General features: G+C 37.7%; 1 protein-coding gene across 1 annotated transcript in view; it reads right to left on the bottom strand.

The window, feature by feature from the left end:
- Positions 1-2536: 2536 nt before the first annotated feature.
- Positions 2537-18729, bottom strand: part of LOC149069324 (junctophilin-1-like) — a 43201-nt gene continuing 27008 nt past the window's right edge. Inside the window, exons 6-7 of the mRNA XM_089250121.1 lie at positions 4355-5400; positions 2537-2731 (exon numbers count right to left, since the gene is read on the bottom strand). Coding sequence (XP_089106247.1) covers positions 2645-2731; positions 4355-5400 — 1133 coding nt within the window. The 3' untranslated portion in view covers positions 2537-2644. The remainder of the gene's footprint in view (positions 2732-4354; positions 5401-18729) is intronic.

Here is an 18729-nt window from a genome sequence, read left to right as displayed (position 1 = left end):
ATACAAATTTTGGTCCTCACTCGATGTAGGTTAAAGCTGCAGGATGCTCCGAATAAGCTAACTTATTTTATGCCCACCTTTCACTTTGTTGGACCGCCTTTTGCACTAATTACACCACGCATTCGTCATGTCATGAAATATCTCAAAAAAGTATTTGCATCAGTGTAACTCCAAAATCCTTAGTTGATAATGGAAGAGTCGAATGACTTATCATATATCCTTCGTTAAAATGTCCCATAAGAACATCTCCCGAGTCTTGCACAGTGCGTTTGCGTTAATATATCACTATTTTTTGTTTTGGTCGCACAGTGTATAGCGATAAGGATGAAAAATATTTAGACGGAAAATAGCTTTCATTTGGCATGTATGTATATATTGCTTGGGCAATTATAATCTAAGCTTTCCCTAAATATTTTATTATAATCAAAACTCTCTCTTAGTGTTGTTTCCATTAATTTCGTTCGATTAAAAGATTGACTCAACATAAAAAAACTAAATCGGAAACCACAGGCACAGAAGCTAAGCTGTTTCAGTACACAGTGCTATTCGTTCAAGATAGGCCATATGCAGACGTTACTAGAACGTAAGCGGAAGTTGAGGGCATTTGGTTGCGGGAGTGATTGGCCTAGTAGAGATAGTAAATGAAATACCTTGTAGGACGTATGAATGGCTTTACGAGGTGTTCTTGAGGGGCTACCCCTAAGGATGAATTTGCTGGGATATCTTTCTCCACGGTGGACTGGAAATTCTAGCTGGACAGTTCATGCTGGAGGACATGAGGATCATCTCCTCTTGGATTACGATCTAGAGAGCTTGAGGAGAAAATAAATACAAAGCATTTAGGATTCTCTCTCTAACCATTCTCGTGAATTGGTTTAAGTCCACTTCACCGATCTAAATCCCATAGAACATGCGTGGACCGCTATAAGAAGACGTAATGAGGTTCATCCACTTGTGTGGGAGAATGCACTCGTCTTGGAACGAGCACTAATAGAGGAATAATCGCATAATGGACAATGTTATTTGTGTGTGACCATTGCTGATTGACCATTCATGACTGTTTCCTTCTAATTTGGGAATGAAAAAAAAGAAAGAAAAAAGAGTTCCATAGGGCAGGGGATAACTGAACATCGAACAAGAAACCTCATCAAAAGCCTTTTTTACTCGCTCTAATAGTAACTTATTACTCTCTCGGGTTACCAGATTGTTAACTTGCAAATTACAGACACTCATCACTGACCATATTTCTTGGAGGTGAAAGCGGGACGTCCAACTAACCGTCACCAACTGACGCCCAACATAAGTTAGTTTATATGTTGCAAATTCGGGACCGAAAATTGACGTACTACCTACAAAAGTACTGTTTGACTAACGTTACGGATTTGGTCGAACATCGTTATGCTGTAGCATGAATCTCAATTCGAATTTTTTTCTCATTTGAAATTGATGGGCATACTAATGATAATGAGAAAAATATGGAAATTTCAGATTTTCAATAAAAGTAAGCACTGGATTTTCAAAATAAGGATTGATACGGAGAAGTCTGGTAACCCTAATAGTACCATATGGCAAAATTAAACATCGATTGAAAGAGAATACTTGGAATGATTTCACTAAAGTTCTCAATACCATTTAAATATAAATTCCTTTTAACGTGGCATAAATTACAATTCTGAGGGTCAATTTGATTCGAGGAAAATTATAAGAAAAGGAAAATAATAACTCCATCGTTATTATAATAATAACATCCAATAATTCAGGTCCTTTATAATATATAAGGACTACTTATTTAACAAATATAAGTCCTTATTGTCACGAATTTCCAAAAAAAAAAAAAGAAAAAACACACTCAAACAGACAACCTTTTGGACATAATTATAATGATAGCTTCAGTAACGGTATATAAGAGGAACATCATATATAAAGTGTCAACATCAAATTGAAAACGAACAAACATTTCCATTCTCAATTGAAACGAGGAATGTAGTTCCACAGTTAGTATAGTTATAGTACATATTATCGTTATTAATCATTTTTCAAATACAATCCGGAAACAACAGCAACAACAGGAAATTGGAGAAAAACAAAATATAATATTAATAATTAATCGATAGAAAAAAAACGAAATCTCTGATCAACAAATTTCGGTTTCCCAATATAAAAATCTGTTTAGTTATGATTAAATAGTCTTTAGGCATAATCCAAGATGGTGGGTCTGATATATATTCTGGATTCCCCCACTTATAATACAATTCATTTCGATAAACACATGTACAGATACACGCACGCGCGCGCGCACACGCCAGTATAATAATGTGTTGTAGAAAAAAAGAGAGCAAAAGCGGTCGAAGTTTGCTCTCCACCACACGCGCCATTTCGGTTTTCCCACTAATTACGATGGCGGATCTTCACTGGTTACGTGATGTCCCTGATGATACCGTGTTTTCAATCTCTCTGTGTGTCTGTGTAAACATATATATCGGAGTTGCATCAGCAATATTATAGTGAATGGCTCAGTCCATATCTGTTCGAGATATTCCCGTAGGTGCTTTCTCCTGTGTATTATTTCATCGTTTTCCATTGCTGATTCGTTTTTTTGTTTTTGTCTTTCCGAGTTTTGGTTCTATAATGAAGGCACTTTACTTTATGACAATAGCTTGAAGAACAGAATTGCCAGGCTGATGTTGATGAACAGCACCAGGATTATCAACTGCTGTTGTGACAACCAATCCTGCGGAAGGAAATGGCATTTAGAAGAAAAGAAACAACAACATATTAAATGAGTGCTCAACCTTTTGATGGGATAATTGATGTGTTTGTAACTAGTCGTGGACCATACACTTGAGTGATTTTTTTGAACTGTTCGCGACTCGAATGATTTTTAACTGTTCTCTGACAACTTCAGTGATTTTTCGATTGTTCCTACCACTTGAGGGATTTTTAACTATACGCAGGGCACTTGAATGTTTTTTAACTATACGCAGGGCACTTGAATGTTTTTTAACTATTCACGGGATACTTGAATGGTTTTTACTATTCGCATGCCTCTTGACTATTTTTTTTTAACTTAAAATAATTTAAAATAATTTTTTTTTAAACTTTTCACGGGCCTCTTGAGTGGTTTCTTAACTGTTAGCACCATATTTGAGTAATTTTTAACTGTTAGCGACCCACTTGGGTGATTTTTTTTCTGTTTATGGTCCCCCTTGAGATATTTTTAATTATTCGTGGGCCACTGTAATGATTTTCTAACTGTTCTTAGGACTCTTTAGTGATTTTTCAAACTGTTCGTGACACACTTGAGAAATGTTTAATTATTCGCGAGCCACTTGAATGCTTTTTTATCTGTTTACGGTACCCTTGGGTGATTTTTGATTATTCACACTACTTGAGTGATTTTTAACTGTTTGCGGCCCACATCAGATGGCTTCAAGGGACACGGGTTGAGCATGTATAGAATAGAGGAATATACACTGGTGTGCAAAAATTAAGGACGAAGTTGAAAAATTGAGGTCGAGTACTCTTTACGGATGAAAGCAGATTTTGTCTGACTAGCGATTCTGGTCGCATACACATCTGGAGAGAGCGGGGAACACACGCAATAACCCCTCCAACATCATCGGAAGAGGCCTGTTTGGGGGTGGCGAAGTTCTCGTTTGGGGAACCTGTTATCATGCTTAGTACCCGTACATCTTCCAAGGTTCAGTCACTGGTGCCCGCTATTGTACCGAGGTTCTCCATCTTCGCGTGCGTTTTTTTTTAGAGGTGCTACGGGTCCTCAGTTCTTCTTCATGGACGACAACGCTACACCTCAAGAATGAAGATATTCAACGTATCGATTAGCCGGCAACGTCCCCGGATCTAAATCTAATCGAACACGTGTGGGACACTCTAGGGAGAAGATTGGTAGCACGTCACCAGCCGCCAGCAACGATTCCGGAGCTGCGATTGGCGCTAAAACAGGAATGGGCAGCAATGCCTCAACATCTCGTTGACAACCTTGTACTCAGCACGATGTAAATCCTACACAGTAATCATATTCTCTACTGAAGGCTGGATTTTCCTTGCCAGTCATTTGTTACATAGACGTTTCGGTCATCTGTCCAATTGTGCTTGTAGCTAGTTTTTCAATAAAGTTCCTTTTTATCTTTTGGATTTCTTTTTTTTGGGGAAGTTTTGTTTACTTTTCCTCATGTTCTTACGTCTTGGGGATCTTATGGTATTATTTGTGTCGATTTGGAACACTTTTGCACGACGTTACATTAGAAAAATAGTTTTGACCTTATTTTTGCACACCAGTGTAAATGATCATAGCAATTAGGCATTATGTTAGGAGGAAAATATGAGGGTTCACCTTCATATTTGGACTGAGCAGATACAACAGTGGGTTGCCCCGTAGTCTCTGCTCTTCCTCTGCCTCACGCCTTATGGCTTCTCTTCTCTGTGAGCTGAGGACAGCTATGGCTTCCCTGGACAGAACGTTTTTCGAATCACTGATCTGGGTAATGTCCGGCAGGCTCTTCTTCCTCGCCGGCATCCCCGGGCTCTTGGAACTGGACGCGGCTTTCCTGGGCACGTGTTGGAGGGAGCCTGTCCTGACTACCCCAGTGGGCTCCCCGTCCCATTTCAGCAACGGGTCGTCCTCCTCTTCGGTGCAGTCGATGGGCTGGAAGTTCAGCCTGACGCTGTCTGGGTTCAGGGCGGTAGGTAACGTGGACCGTCTCGGGGGTCTTAGCGGCGACGATTGTTCGTTTTCCATAGTCTCCGAGATTCCCGAATCTGGAGTGTCGTCTGCTGCTGGACCGTAGAAGTGTGATAAGGCGGGATAAGCTCTTTGGGTGGGTGAGGCCCGTGATATAAGTATAGGTTTTGTCTTCCTCTTGTAGCAAGGTTGCTGCTTATAGTGGCTATAATGGTCTTCAACGACTTCGTCGATGGAATAGTCCACTAGATTCGGGTACCGTCTGTCCTGGTAGTGTTGTTGCTGTTGTTGATGGTGATACTGCTGCTGCTGCTGCTGTTGTCGCGAGTACTGCGGGTTCGAATAAGGAGGTTGAGCAGAGCTCTGTTCGATAACTTGCGGGGATAGTTTTAGTTCGACGACCGTGGATGGACGTCTCTGGCCGAAACAGGACGGTCTCCTGTGAAAACCGGCCGCCGACGGCCTGCGGTCCGGGTTATTACAGAAGACGTTCAAGAAAGCCGACTGAGCCGGATTCGCTGGCTCCGGATAGTGGAAAGCTGGAGTCGGTGGTTCGACTTCGATATCTATAAGGTCCCTGGAAGCGTGGACGGAACTTTTGGCTCCCGGAAGATATAAAGACTTGGATCGAGAGTGTGGCGAAGATTCCTCTAGGGAGAGAAAGTTCTTGGAATCTACGTGAAGCTTCTGTTGTATGCCTGTAATGACAAGAACAAAGCGTAAATTAATTTTACAGAAGTTATTACAGTTTTTGAATTGAACGAGTGTCTCTACAACTGAATGGAATGTTGAGCATACCATGAAGATTTTCCTCGAGAAATAAAAACTAAAGGTCTTACAAAGGCTTCTTTTTTTTTTTTTAGGGCCGCAAATGTAAAGTTGGTCAGCTGGAGCAAGCATTCATTTTGTGATTTTCGCCCTTAATGTTGAACAAGCGATCAAAGAAAGGCAAATGTTGAATTTGGCGAGATTTTATCCTAGCGTCCGGGATACCGAACCCACCCGTCTGCATTTTCCTGATTGCGGTCTCAGCTAAATTCACCAATGTGAGATTCCGGGTTGATTCATAGAACTTTTCATTTCAAACGTTTAAAATTTCACTTTAATCTAGAGATAAGAGTTTGTTAATCCTTTTCTCCAATGGCCCTATTTTGACCACATTTCCTTCTTGTGGCCCAATTGTTTTATCCAAGGCTCCCCTCCATCCAAAAGAGATATCTTCTCTACTAATTGAATTGAGGTCTACCTCCAGGACCCCTGGAAAAAAGACAGACAGCTTCCTTCTTGTCTTTGTTCTACGCAGGACTTTCACAACACCAGTGGCTCCCAGATAACGTGATGGTGTGGAGGCCCGTAGTAAGCTGTGGGCTCTCTATTTGAAACGAGTGCCCTGGTCTTGCTGGATTCTGAAAGTGTGGTATGGTCACACTATCTCCCACTTTATTTCCTTTAAATACTTTTCTTCTACAAATGTAATTTTTATTCCACAGTTCTCTGTGCTCCCTCCCTCCACTTCATTTACGCTCCTGTTTCCCCCCCCTCAGAATAATGCGAGACCGCAGGGGAGGGAGGAGGAAAGGTTAAGAATCATTGATCTAGATCAGCGTTTCTCAAAGTTAGTTTCTGTCACTAGCAAATAGTACAGTAAAAATATTAAATTTAAATAAAATTATTCATTTTTAAATATAGCTTGTCCCATAAATTCGTAAATAGCTTAAAAGTTTATGAAAATAAATAAAAATTGGTACATTTAAATACGGTTTGCGAAAAAGTTATTCTCACGAAAGGAAGGGCTTTTTTTTTGGCACCGGAAAAAAATTTATTCCAAACTTTTGTCACTAGAGCTGCACAAAATCAAATCACAGGAAATATGCAAATCAGAGTCCAACGGTGTGCGATTAACAGCTCATTTCTGAATTTTCCTGTTACTATCGCTTACATACAAATTTCATTGTGATGTTGACATTGGTGCATAAAACACTGTTGATGAGTTTGTTTTATCTCTGCCATGAATTGCCGGTTGAAGCTTTATTAACGCGCCGACATGAATGAAACTTTGGGGTAGGGGCTGAGAATTGCCAGTCGTCTCGTATAAACGCGACTCAAGCTCGTATGTAGGAAGGGAGGGGGGAGGGAGTGCGTTGCATTATATATTAATTAATGTCTCTTTTGAGGTAACGCGGAAGTAAGGTGCTTGCATCAGTACGGAGTTGTGACCGGTTCTATCTATCTATATAAATTAATTATTTGGTGGGAGCAGACCCGTCACGAAATTTATTGGGGGAGGGCTCAAATAGCATCAGCCCCCAGGCTCCATGCCTAAATGGTGCAGTGGTAAGATGTTCGACTTCCACTTTGAGTTTCCAGTTTTTTTCTGTTTCCAAAAAAAAAAAAAAACCTTTCCAGAGAATAACCGCTTTCAAATATACCAATTCCTACAATTTCTATGGATTTTTAAATTATTCACGAATTTATTGGGACGCCCTGTAAAAACGACAACATTTGTGGGAACAATTTTTTTTGGGTGGAAATTTTTTTGGAAATATGTTCTTTATTTAGTGTTGGAGAAGGGCGTAAAAAAATATTTTTTACTCGGCAACGAGGTGTAAAAGACATGAGACACGTTCCCAAAAAGAACTATCAACTCATATCTGAGAAAACAATTCACGAAGATAATTTGAGATTCGCGTTCTTTCGTATTTTTCTTAATTACAGCAACATCAAGACGTTAGTTACCTTCCCAGCAGCAATTGAAATGAGTCAACACTTGTGTAAGTGATCCGCTCGGTTGGATTAACGTGTTTGTGTGTGTGTCTCTCCTCTCAGTGTCCTCGCGATGCTTCTTTGTACGAACGTTTCTTTGTATTCAGTACAAGCAAGGATGGGAGGTGAAAAGAATCTTGTGTGAAAATCGAATTGTGTTGCCCTTCTTTTTAAATCCTTTTTTTCCCTGTGCAGAGACATCTTCACCTCTAGCGCATGCATTCGAACAAGTCGGTCTTTTTCAACTTAAACATCTCTAACAATGCTCCCTATTTATATCGTTTCTAAACTTAACCTTTTTTCCTACACAGAGAATTCACTCACTTCCCTCCGTTTGTGCCTCTTCCTCCGTCCCGTTCGAAAATACCCAGTAATGTACCATCGAGTGGGAAAAAAGAAGAGTACATACATGCACACACTCTTCCGCAAGCGTTCCGTGCTTCTTCGTGAAGCTTTGCTAATTTTTTATTCATCGTATAAAAAAGTAGTTTTTTTTTGTTTTGTTTTAATAGCTACTAGTGTTAACGAGGGCAAGGGAAAGATTGTGGAAGAATCCATCTTTTCTTTATGAGTTGTTACGTTATGATAAATGCTTGACAACGATGATGGATCGAATATTTCTTAGTAATTAGCTATAAACACGGAATATTTCTAGCATTTCTTTAAAGTACCTACGCCACTGGAACTTTGAACGATATATTATCTTATACCGCCCCCTTCATGCCAGAAGCACGAATATTGCAAATTTTCCTCGTTTTTTTTTATCAGCTGGTTGGATTAAATTTCAATATTGTTTTGGGTTTACTTTATTTTTTTATTTTTTTTTTACCCTCATATACTTCGAAAAAAAGTGTTCTCATGTTTGGCCATGTTAGGGGGATAGGTGATGATTAGAGCCTGGATTATATGCACTGGAAAAGTGGCAAAATATGCTCTAAAAATATGCAAATATGCGCTTAAAAATGAAAAAATATGCACTTATAAATGCAAAAATAAGCACTTAAAATACAAAATGTGCACTTAAAATACAAAATGTGCACTTAAAATACAAAATGTGCACTTAAAATACAAAATGTGCACTTAAAATACAAAATGTGCACTTAAAATACAAAATGTGCACTTAAAATACAAAATGTGCACTTAAAATGTCAAAATATGCACTGAAAATCCCAAAATATTCACTAAATACCCCAGAATATCCACTAGAAATCTTGAAAAAGAAAAAATTCTGAAATATGTACAAAAAAGGAGAAAATATGCATTAAAAAAATGCAGGAAAAAACAGATGTGTTTTTAAAATACATCTTTTCTATTTCTTAGTGCATATGTATTAATTCATAAAAAAAATATCCCCTCATATACATATATATATATATACCGCACATATATGCAAATAACTTCTACCAATTTTGTCATTTCTAGTTTGTCGTAGCTGCTCAATAACGAAAACACCGGTAACAAAAGAATTTCGACTATTTCTAAAAAAATTTTAACACTTTGACATATCTCTAGAAATAGCCTTACAATAAAACGCTAAATATTCGTAAAATACTTTATAAATCTGTGTTAATTCACTAAATTTCACCTGCGGGAAAAAAATTGATGTTATGAAAATATTTATTTGAAAAATTATAAAAAAAAAATTGAGTGAGCTTAAATAAACCTTCAAAAATATGAACTTATACTGAAAATTCTTTGATTTTATGCATTTATATGCATTAATGCTAAAAAAGGCCAAAATATGCAAAAGCATATGCACATATGCATTTGCATATAATCCGGGCTCTAGTGATGATTTACGGGAGGGTGTTTCCACTTTTCCAACAGATATCCTTTACGTTAGAGGTTCCGTAGGGAATATTAACGTGGGCACCTGTCACGCGCGTAATTCAAGTTCAAACTAGTTGGATACTTTATTTTGTTATCTAAGTTTTGTCTAAAACGCGAATGTGTATCCTTATTAAAAAACGCATGTTACAAAACATTTTAGGAAAATAACTTTCACAGAGTAAAATGGGTAGAGTAAACATTCAAACCTCATTTCCTCACGTTCTTTTTTTCTTCTTCCCAAGGACATTGCATATTCGTTCTTCTGGCATGAGGGGGGTGATACAATAGCGCAAGTTTTGCTTCTTTATGCAATTTTGCATGTATAAATTGACCGTCCAAGTTATTTGGGCAAATAATATAGAATTAATATGTACAAACGAGTTATTTGGCATGTGTTTGCATGACTCCACCTTACGTACGAGTTATTTATATTTTTGACGTTGTTGAAACTCGAAATAAATTCCGAATGTTTTGTCTGTATCTGGAAACACAAGCACATACAAGGACTGAAATTGAAGTTAGCGTGTTCTGAGATGTGTACAGTCTTAAACTACTCATCAGAAAATTATGGAACTTTAGGAATGTATTGATGAAAGGATGCGGGAGAATATTTGAAGAGCCCCTTTAACCGCAATGACGAGATATCTCGTCTAACTTTATGATGTATTTTGGCAATTTGGCAAGATATCTCGCTTGCTTAAAAACTCTCTTATTTCGGTAAAGTCGAATCAAGATACCGTTATAACTTTTCTTGTTTTCTGTTTTCTTCTACTGATAACATATTCCCCCCCCCCTTGCCAACTGTACAGATCAACTGCCAGTGGGCGGAGTCAGCTTTTGTTCGAAAGTTTGATAATAGAAGGAGAGAGACGGTGTTTTTCCATTCTCTACGGGGCAGAAAAGGATTATGCGTATAGTATAAATAATGGAAAAAGATAGAGTATTTTTTTTCTTTGGTTTTTTAAATATTATTGTTTGAGTTTAGGGGATGGAAGCATTTTTTTAATTTGCGTTAAATCAGAAGTCTTCTGCCTGAAAAAAAAGTCATGACATTTTACCGACAGTTTGGCGATTTCCATTGTGGCAGTTATAATAGAGATTAGGGAAATTTGAAAGACCGCTTAAAAGGTTAAAAACCGAAAATGGTTTTAGGTGCGGAATTCCACCGTTCGTTAAAAATTTTTGCCGGCAAAGCACATTTATGCAATCTCAAAGCGGTACTTTTTATTGAAGAAATAAGAATATAAACGGTTCCTGTGCTGGAGATGTTTAGAGCATGTTAGTATGTGCATAAAATTTAGTATAGAAAACACTCTTCGGTGCTGCACTAATAGCTTTTTTTTTGCTCAAATTTTCGTGCCATCTTTTCATTAATGAATTTTCAAAGTTTCATGACTTTTTGATGAATACAGTCGAATCCCGTTTTAACGAATACCGTTATAGCGAAAATCTCGTTTTAACGAACACTTTTCTAATCCTCCAAATAAGTTTACATAGGAAAAATGCAAACACCTGGAATTCCTTTATAACGAAATTTCATTATAACGAAATGATTTCTTTTGGAGTTCGTTATAACGGGATTCGACTGTAGTTACAGCTGTAGGCAACTCTGAATGAGTGTGCTTTATATATCCTGTATACAGGGTGCCCCATAAGTTCGTAAATAGTTTAAAGATTCATAAAAATTGAGATTCAAGGAATTGGTTTATTTGAATGCAGTCTGCGAAAGAAATGTTCTCGCGTGAACAAAATGTTTTTAGTACACACTCGAAAACAAATCAAGTTCAAATTTTCGTAAATAGATGGCGCTGAAAGAAAGCAAATCATTGGAAATATACAAATCAGAGTCCTATATAATGCAGAGTTTGTGATTAACAACTGAATTCTGAATATTCTTGTTACTGGTGCTTACATAAAGTTTTCATTGTGATGTTGACATTGATTGATGAAGCACTATTGGTGAAGTTGTTTTACCTCAACCACGAATCGACGGCTGAAGATTTACGAACGTTTCGGACACAGAAGGGATTCAAGAAAGGTTCAGGTTTAGTCATTCCTGCTGGACATTCATGAAGTACCCTCTATGAAAAAACATTTAAAATAATTTTTCTCCCTAAACCACAAAAAAAAAAAAGAACCCTCTGTGACAATAACTTTTTTGCCAACCGTTTTCAAATATACCAATTCCTTCAATTTTTTTATGAATTCTCAGAATAGTATTTTCGAATTTACTGGACACCCCGTGTTTTAAGGATAAACTCCTCCGTCACAACCAGTGATTGGGAGAAATTAGTTTCAGATGTTCACCATCCATAGCTGAATCGAGAAGAACTAGTCATTTTCATTACCACTACTACAACCCCCCCCCCCCCGATTGGGAATAATGCAAAAAAATCAAAGATAGGCTATCCCAGAGTGATTCCCATCTGACGAGATCTGTCACGAGTACAGAGAAATATTTCGCGGATATAAATTACAGGGAAAACCATCCATATGCAACATTTCCATTCCTGAGGGGACATCAGTGACAACCAAATAATACTTACAAGTATATATCCCTTTCAGACCCTGCATGCAGAATCTGGTGATTGCTCTCCCCCTCCTTCCCCCCCCCCCCCCTCAAAGTAGAATTTTCTGTTTCTTTTGATCTCAGGGAGTTGAGCCCCGACTTAAAAGATTGAAAAAAATTTTGATGAGGAATATGATGAGTATGAACTTTGGGGGCTTTCATCAGAGGGCAGAACTTGAAGTTGCAGTTTCAGGGGTTTTTTAAGATGGCTTCCAGAAAGAAATGCCTCTGGGAAAATTGTATGTAAAGATAAAAATATACCCAACATCACATATTTTGGCTGGAGAAAATTTGAACGAAGTGAATTATTCCTTCACAGAAAAAAATTGGAAATTTGAAATGAATAAAGATTTGCTGACATTTATGCTTTTAATGCATTTATTGCGTATCAAAAATGCAAAAACATCTTTAAAATTCCAAAAAAATGAATGCTGGGGTCTCAAATTTTTTTGTAAAGTTTTTGAATGAAACAAACAAACTTTCCGAGAGCATTTAGCCCTTTATCACCTTCCTAGTCTCTTGTTTTAGCTCTTCTACAGCTCTCTACAGAGATATTTATTCGTATACGAAATGCGTCCATCCCCCCTTTGATAAAGGAAGTTTCACTGTACATTTAAAGCAGTACATATTAGGATTGCATTCCCAACTAATGCATCAAGGCATTTTTAGGTGAAACCAAAATGTCTCTATAGAATTCTAACCTTCCAATACGGCGCCATCAATTTGAAAAGTTAGGGAGCTCCCCTCCCCCCTCCGTCTGCCCATCTATATGTTGAATTTTAATAAGGCACGTAACTATCCACGGTTAAAAAGAACGATAACGAACTTCGCGATATGGACATGTTAATGAAATCAAAATCTTGCGATGAAACGTCCCCGAGAAGGCCACACACTACACCTATTCTCAAAATACTTACCCTTTGTAGAGGACGAAACAAACTGTATGGGAGAAATTCTGGCAAAAAATTATATGAATTGCCTCCATGAGGAGGAGAACCCATAAAGAGGTGCTCACTAAAAAGTACATACGAAAGAAATAATTGTCAACTTGTGTTAAAAGTGTCATTTACTCTTTAGACATAAGGCTTATGCCAATAATTTCCCAAAGTGTGAGAGCGTCGCCAAACTTGGTCAATGGCGTCGAGGATATTGCTGTATATTATGGATGCACAACCTTTTCAGTCTGCGAATCAGAAACTGTGTGTGTGTGTGGGTGGAGGAGTGACCATATGACCTGCTTTTACGGGAAATTCCTGTGTATGTATATATTATATATATAATTGGCCACTTTCCAACTTTTTTTTTATAAAATGTCCCGTTTTTTCCATTGCTTTCAACGAAGTTTATTTGAATTTTTAAAACCTAGAATTAAAAATTTATTTCCATGACGATAATTACGTGTGGCTCTAGCATAATTAATTATTTGCGTATAAATATATTCATCTCACATACTTGTCAAAATTGGTCAAATGCATCATATAAATATTTTTTGTAAATTACATTCTTACCCAGTGTGACTTGCATTAGCATTTTTCGCAACTTTTAGTGATACTTTGCAACTTTACTAGCCTTTGATAATTTTTTTTGGCTATGATTGAGCAACTTCATTTGCCTTTCACAATTTTTTTGTTACAATTGGCTAATTTACGTGCCTTTCAAAAAAATTTTCGGCTGTGATTGGCAACTTTACGTTGGTAATTTGCCTTTGGTAATTTTTTTAACTGAAATTAGTAACGATACTTGCCTTCAAATAAAGGATAGATTTAACCTTTACAGTGACATTGACGAAATATCTCGCGTAACACGACGTGTCTTTTATCTCGGTGATTTCGAGATATTTTGCCTTCTCACAAAACCTTCTTATTTTGGCAATGACGAGCCCAGATAGTGAGGTTTTCAAACATATTTTCCATCCTCCCCCCCACAACCTGACAGATCAAGTGCCAGTGGGGGGGGGGGGTCACCCCGAGTGGCGCAGTGGTAAGATGCAAGTTTTCCACTATGGAGGTTACCATAAAAGTCCATGGGTTCGACTCCATATAACGTCAGAAGCAAGTTCTTTCTACCTATCCTGGGGCGACTATGGATGGAACCTTCATTTCCCACCCAACTCCACTGCTTGGAAATTGGCGATATATGACCAGAGTTGGTGTGTGGTAAAGTAGTGGGTGGAGTCAGCTTTTATTCAAAGTTAAATAACAGAAAGAGAGAGGGTGTTTTTTCTTACCCTTCGGGGTAGTAAATAAGAATTATGTGGTGGTCAGCTGAATTAAATTTTTTGCGGGTTTTCCAACTTCGAGTTACGAATGCGCGCGAGCCGGTCTCCCATTTGAAAAAGTCTCTCCTCAGAGAGCAGGCAGGCTTACAACACACGCGGAAATTCAAGCACTTATCATCTTCACTTCAAAATGTGGAAGCACTAGCAAGAACGCGAGACAAGCGCAACTCCGACAACATAGATATGTTTAAGGCCACAAACCACTCAGAACATACACATTCCGGCATGTATAGATTCGTTAGAAATTCCGCAAAACAATGTGCGGTTAAGTAGTAGTAGCAGTGTAGGAACATATGTACGGTGGGGGGGGGGGAAAGACAGTCTTTCTCTTTCACTCTTTTTTTAATTACTCCCGGAGATGTGGAGCACACTATGAATCGAGAAAAATATTCTTCTTAAAGAGAGAGAGAAACATTTGGCATTTTGCTTAAGGTCTAGTGATTTCCACTGTGGCAGTTATAATGCGGATCAGGGCAATTTTAAAGGGTTAAATCAATTCTAGCCTGCCAAAATAATAACAATAAATAAGTAAATATAAAAACAAATTAATTAATTCTTGATCATATTGTCCATTATGTAGCATTACATTATCAAACCAGCAAGTTTATGCGCCACTATAAAGAATGCGGCACCCAATGGGAAAAAAGTACCCTCTACCATAGTGGTTCTGAACCTGGTGCCATATGGTTTCCTTGTGGTCCTCGGGTATCCTAAGGGAGTCACGGGTGAAAATCAGATGATGATAGTGGGAGTAGCAACAAATGGTGAAGAGGAGCCACAGCGAGAGAGAGAGCTGAGAAGAATTAGAGCTTCCAAGTGAAATGTGGTGAGAAAATGTTACAGCTTTCAGAATCTAGCAGAGCTGTCTATAGAACCAAGGCCATCTTAACCCACTAGCCTTTATGGGCATGGCCCGGGATGTCATGAATATAAAGTATTATTTGGCCGTAAAAGAGGGGTGACTGCATCTGAGGGGTGTCCGTTAAGAGAGAGTTTTACTGTATGTAAATATGTAAGCTGTTACTACCACCATCACTTTGCCTGAGGGACCCGTGATGTTGAGAAGGCCATGCATAAAAACCTCCATCCTAATAAAACCATCCTAAAAAGGAAGCTCGCTTAACTCTAGCCTAGGATATACCCAGGGTGACGTGTCGGGAGGGTCAATTGTACGCTCGTTGTATCATCCTGTATTTCACACAGACCTATTTTTCTCATTGAATTCGGCTCTTGGGAGGGATAATTACCCATCTTCTGGATCCGTGCCAGTCCCAGGGTTCCAGAAATCGATCTTATTTATAAAATTTTTGTTCATTATAAATTTAGTTTTGATTAAACACGATTCGATAAGTAAACAAGATCTTGCTCTTCTGTGGATGGGGGAGGGGAGGCCCTGGATAAGACAGTGCTGAGAGGGGGGGGGGGTCCACGAGAATGTGGTTTAAAGGGAGAGTCATGATCTAAAAAAAAATGTTGAGAAACACTGTTCTACCACACCGAGATGTCACTCCTTTATTGACCTTGAAGATGTCTCAAACGGAATTGACAGCTGGGTGGCGCGGAGGTCGTGTCCACCATTTTTGTTGCCGCGTAGGAAAAACACGAATGTTGAAGAACTAATTACGAGCTATCTCCAACGTAATCCTAAAGATTTATGTTTTTCATTATATGGTCCTGTTCAGAATGATAAACAATGAATGTTCAACATACACATAATTTCGGGGGGGGGGGGGAATTTACCGTTTTATTATTTACATTTAAGGTTAAAATGAATCAAAAGTTTTTAAATATTTCTTCATTCATTCTATAGGGTTTTTTTTTTTCATTTTTTGATTTGCAGAGGTCATAACTGTGACGGAAACGCTGGATTATGAGATGCAGCGCTGGATGAGTCTCCAAACATTTACATATAAAATGACATGCTCGAATCAATATTTTGTTTTTAGAATGCCAGCATGGTCAAAAATTTTACATGCTCCGAGTATGTCGGGCAATAGATATGCCAGCTCTGGGTGAGATAGATGCCCAGCTTATTCGACAATTTGGAGTGCTGATTGTCATGGTCGTTTTCAAGGTCACATTATATGTATATCTTATGTATATATATTATGTTATTTTCATAAGTTTGATAAATTTCACCAAATTTATCACTTTTACCGTCGATTATGCATAATACCCAAGCATCGTGGGTAAATTTGTAAAATTAAAACATTATCACTTTCTTCGGTAATTGTGCATAATATCCAATCGTGGTTGGTATAAACATAAATCTTATTAAATTCATTACATTTTTCTGTTATCATGCATAATCGACATTTTGTATTGGTAAATGTGATAAATCAGTCCCATGAACGTGATAAGACTAATTATTCAGATGACCGTACTCGTGAGCCAGTCTGAACCGGATATAATGAACTCTGATTTAAGGAATTTTTCCGAACAACACCGAAAGAACTGTAATTACCTCCTATTCGACGAATTTTGAATCAGACCTCGATATAAAGAACTCCTAATTAACAAATTTGACGGCCGTACCAGATAAATTGAATTCCCGTTTGACAAATTTTAAGATCGTCCCACGATACAACGAACTCTCATTAACAAACTCTTCGATTTAACGAATTTTTAATCATCAAATCACGATTTTAATCGTTAAATCATGAAATACATCAAACGGGCGGACTCATTTGGGAATTTTACGTTAATGGAATAATTTTCATTTCATGTTAATCAAATTTACTAGTTGCACTCTATGGTGTTATGCATAATCACCAGCAAAAGTTTTAATAGTTATAGCATTTATCAAACTTACCGAACGATTGGCGATACGCGCAATAACAAATTTATCACATACACATTGCAAACTAATTATGATTGAACGCAAATGTTGCGAAACCTTTGGCTTTAGTAATAGTTACACAAAAAAAGCGATCTAATGCAAAATTCACAATATAAATACACGGAATGTAAGCGAACTTACGTCAATGTCCATGAGGTCGAGCCGGTGTGAATAATAATAATAATAATAATGACAATTCTTTGGAATTCGTATCAAAAAACTTTGGTCCCTTCTTTTTAACCGAGATGACAAAAGAAGCGCCAAAATAATCCTCGGAAAAAATAAATAAAATAAAATAAAATGATAAAAACGCGGTCGGTTGCCGCTATCAACCTACTGTATCTCGAAGGAATCCGTAGTCAAGAAGTCGACGCTTCTGCGAAAAAAGCAGTCGAAAGCCAGGGGCTTCCTCTTCCTGATGGCGGTTGGTTGCGGTGGACTCGTTCGTTAAGCAGGTGCAAAAACTCACCAAAATAAAATAAAACAGGTACCGAAAGAAAAAAAATAAAAAAAGGAGATACTTTGCAGGAATTGTTCGGAGCCACACATATATGCAAGAGACACACACACACATGCAGAGAAAAAGAGTCTTGTAGAAGCTTTGGTGGAGAGGATTCAACTTCGATTTGGATGTCGTCCATGATTTCAGGGGCGCCATCTAACTTGTGCGAGTTTCGTGCCGTGTTGCTTAAAACAACCATTACCAACCAACCTTTCTTCTCCGCATTTTATTTTATTCCAAGTTCATTTCTGGAATAACACTCACACGCCGTTTCTTTTCTATTGAATTCAAAATAGCATTAAATACAAGAAGAAAAGATACGGCATTTCGGTTGAAGGTCGGTCTCGTCGTGCGAGAGAGAGACTCGCCCAAGATGTAAAAATTTTGCGCAAGTTTATCCAAATTCCAGCATCCTTTTTTTGATCCTTAAAACAGTCAAATAAATTGTTCTAATGACCTAGGTTCGATCTTTAAAAGAACTTCCATGATCTTGTGGGAAAAAAGGTGACCCTCTACTTCTCTCCGTTGAACTTTGGAGGGAAAGGATTTCGACGTCATTCATATTAGTACCTTTAGGCAATACAGTCGGCACCGCTTGATCGAGTAGAGGATAACCCCGCTTATACTGATAAAATCCCTTGCAACCAAAATTTCTCCCATAATAAAGACAATGTTACAGTTACCCGCTTAGTGGGATTTTTCTTAATCGAATAATTCACACGACAACTGTAAATAAATATTAACCATAATATTTTTATTGAATGAAGCATTTAGAAATTAAGTAAAATATGTAAACCGAATTTATGGAAAAAAAAAACCGGAATTGGTGCCCTATAATGTCAAAGTTATCTCTTCATTACATTTAATTATTTCATTTTATTTTTGTTCTTTGTTTGGCCCATAGAGGACGCTAACATTTCGAATAAAAGAAAAAAATCAAAAAAATCTACACAAACGCCAGAGCTTCAGCAATGTCTTCAAATTAGAAAAAAAAAATTACTTGAAAAGAAAGAACATTTCTCTGTTTGAGAAACATTAAAAGTTTTGAATGCAATAATAGCAATAAAAACTCAAACTGAAATTGCCAAAGAGCATAGAATTTTTCAAGGTCGGGTATCAAGAATTATAAAAATGTGGATGAAATTCAAGAAAATATTTGCGGAAGAATGGAAGCTTGCTCAGAAAACGAAAGGAAAAACTAATTTTGACAGTGTCGACGAATTTCTATTTCAATGGCTTTATGCTG

The sequence above is a fragment of the Pholcus phalangioides genome, unplaced genomic scaffold (assembly GCF_987345545.1).
Source record: "Pholcus phalangioides strain wild (caught in Gottingen) unplaced genomic scaffold, Ppha-v1.0 ptg000022l_1, whole genome shotgun sequence".
NCBI lineage: Eukaryota > Metazoa > Arthropoda > Arachnida > Araneae > Pholcidae > Pholcus > Pholcus phalangioides.
The sequence above is the reverse complement of the archived record's forward strand: the minus strand, read 5'-3'. Positions and strand labels throughout refer to the sequence as shown.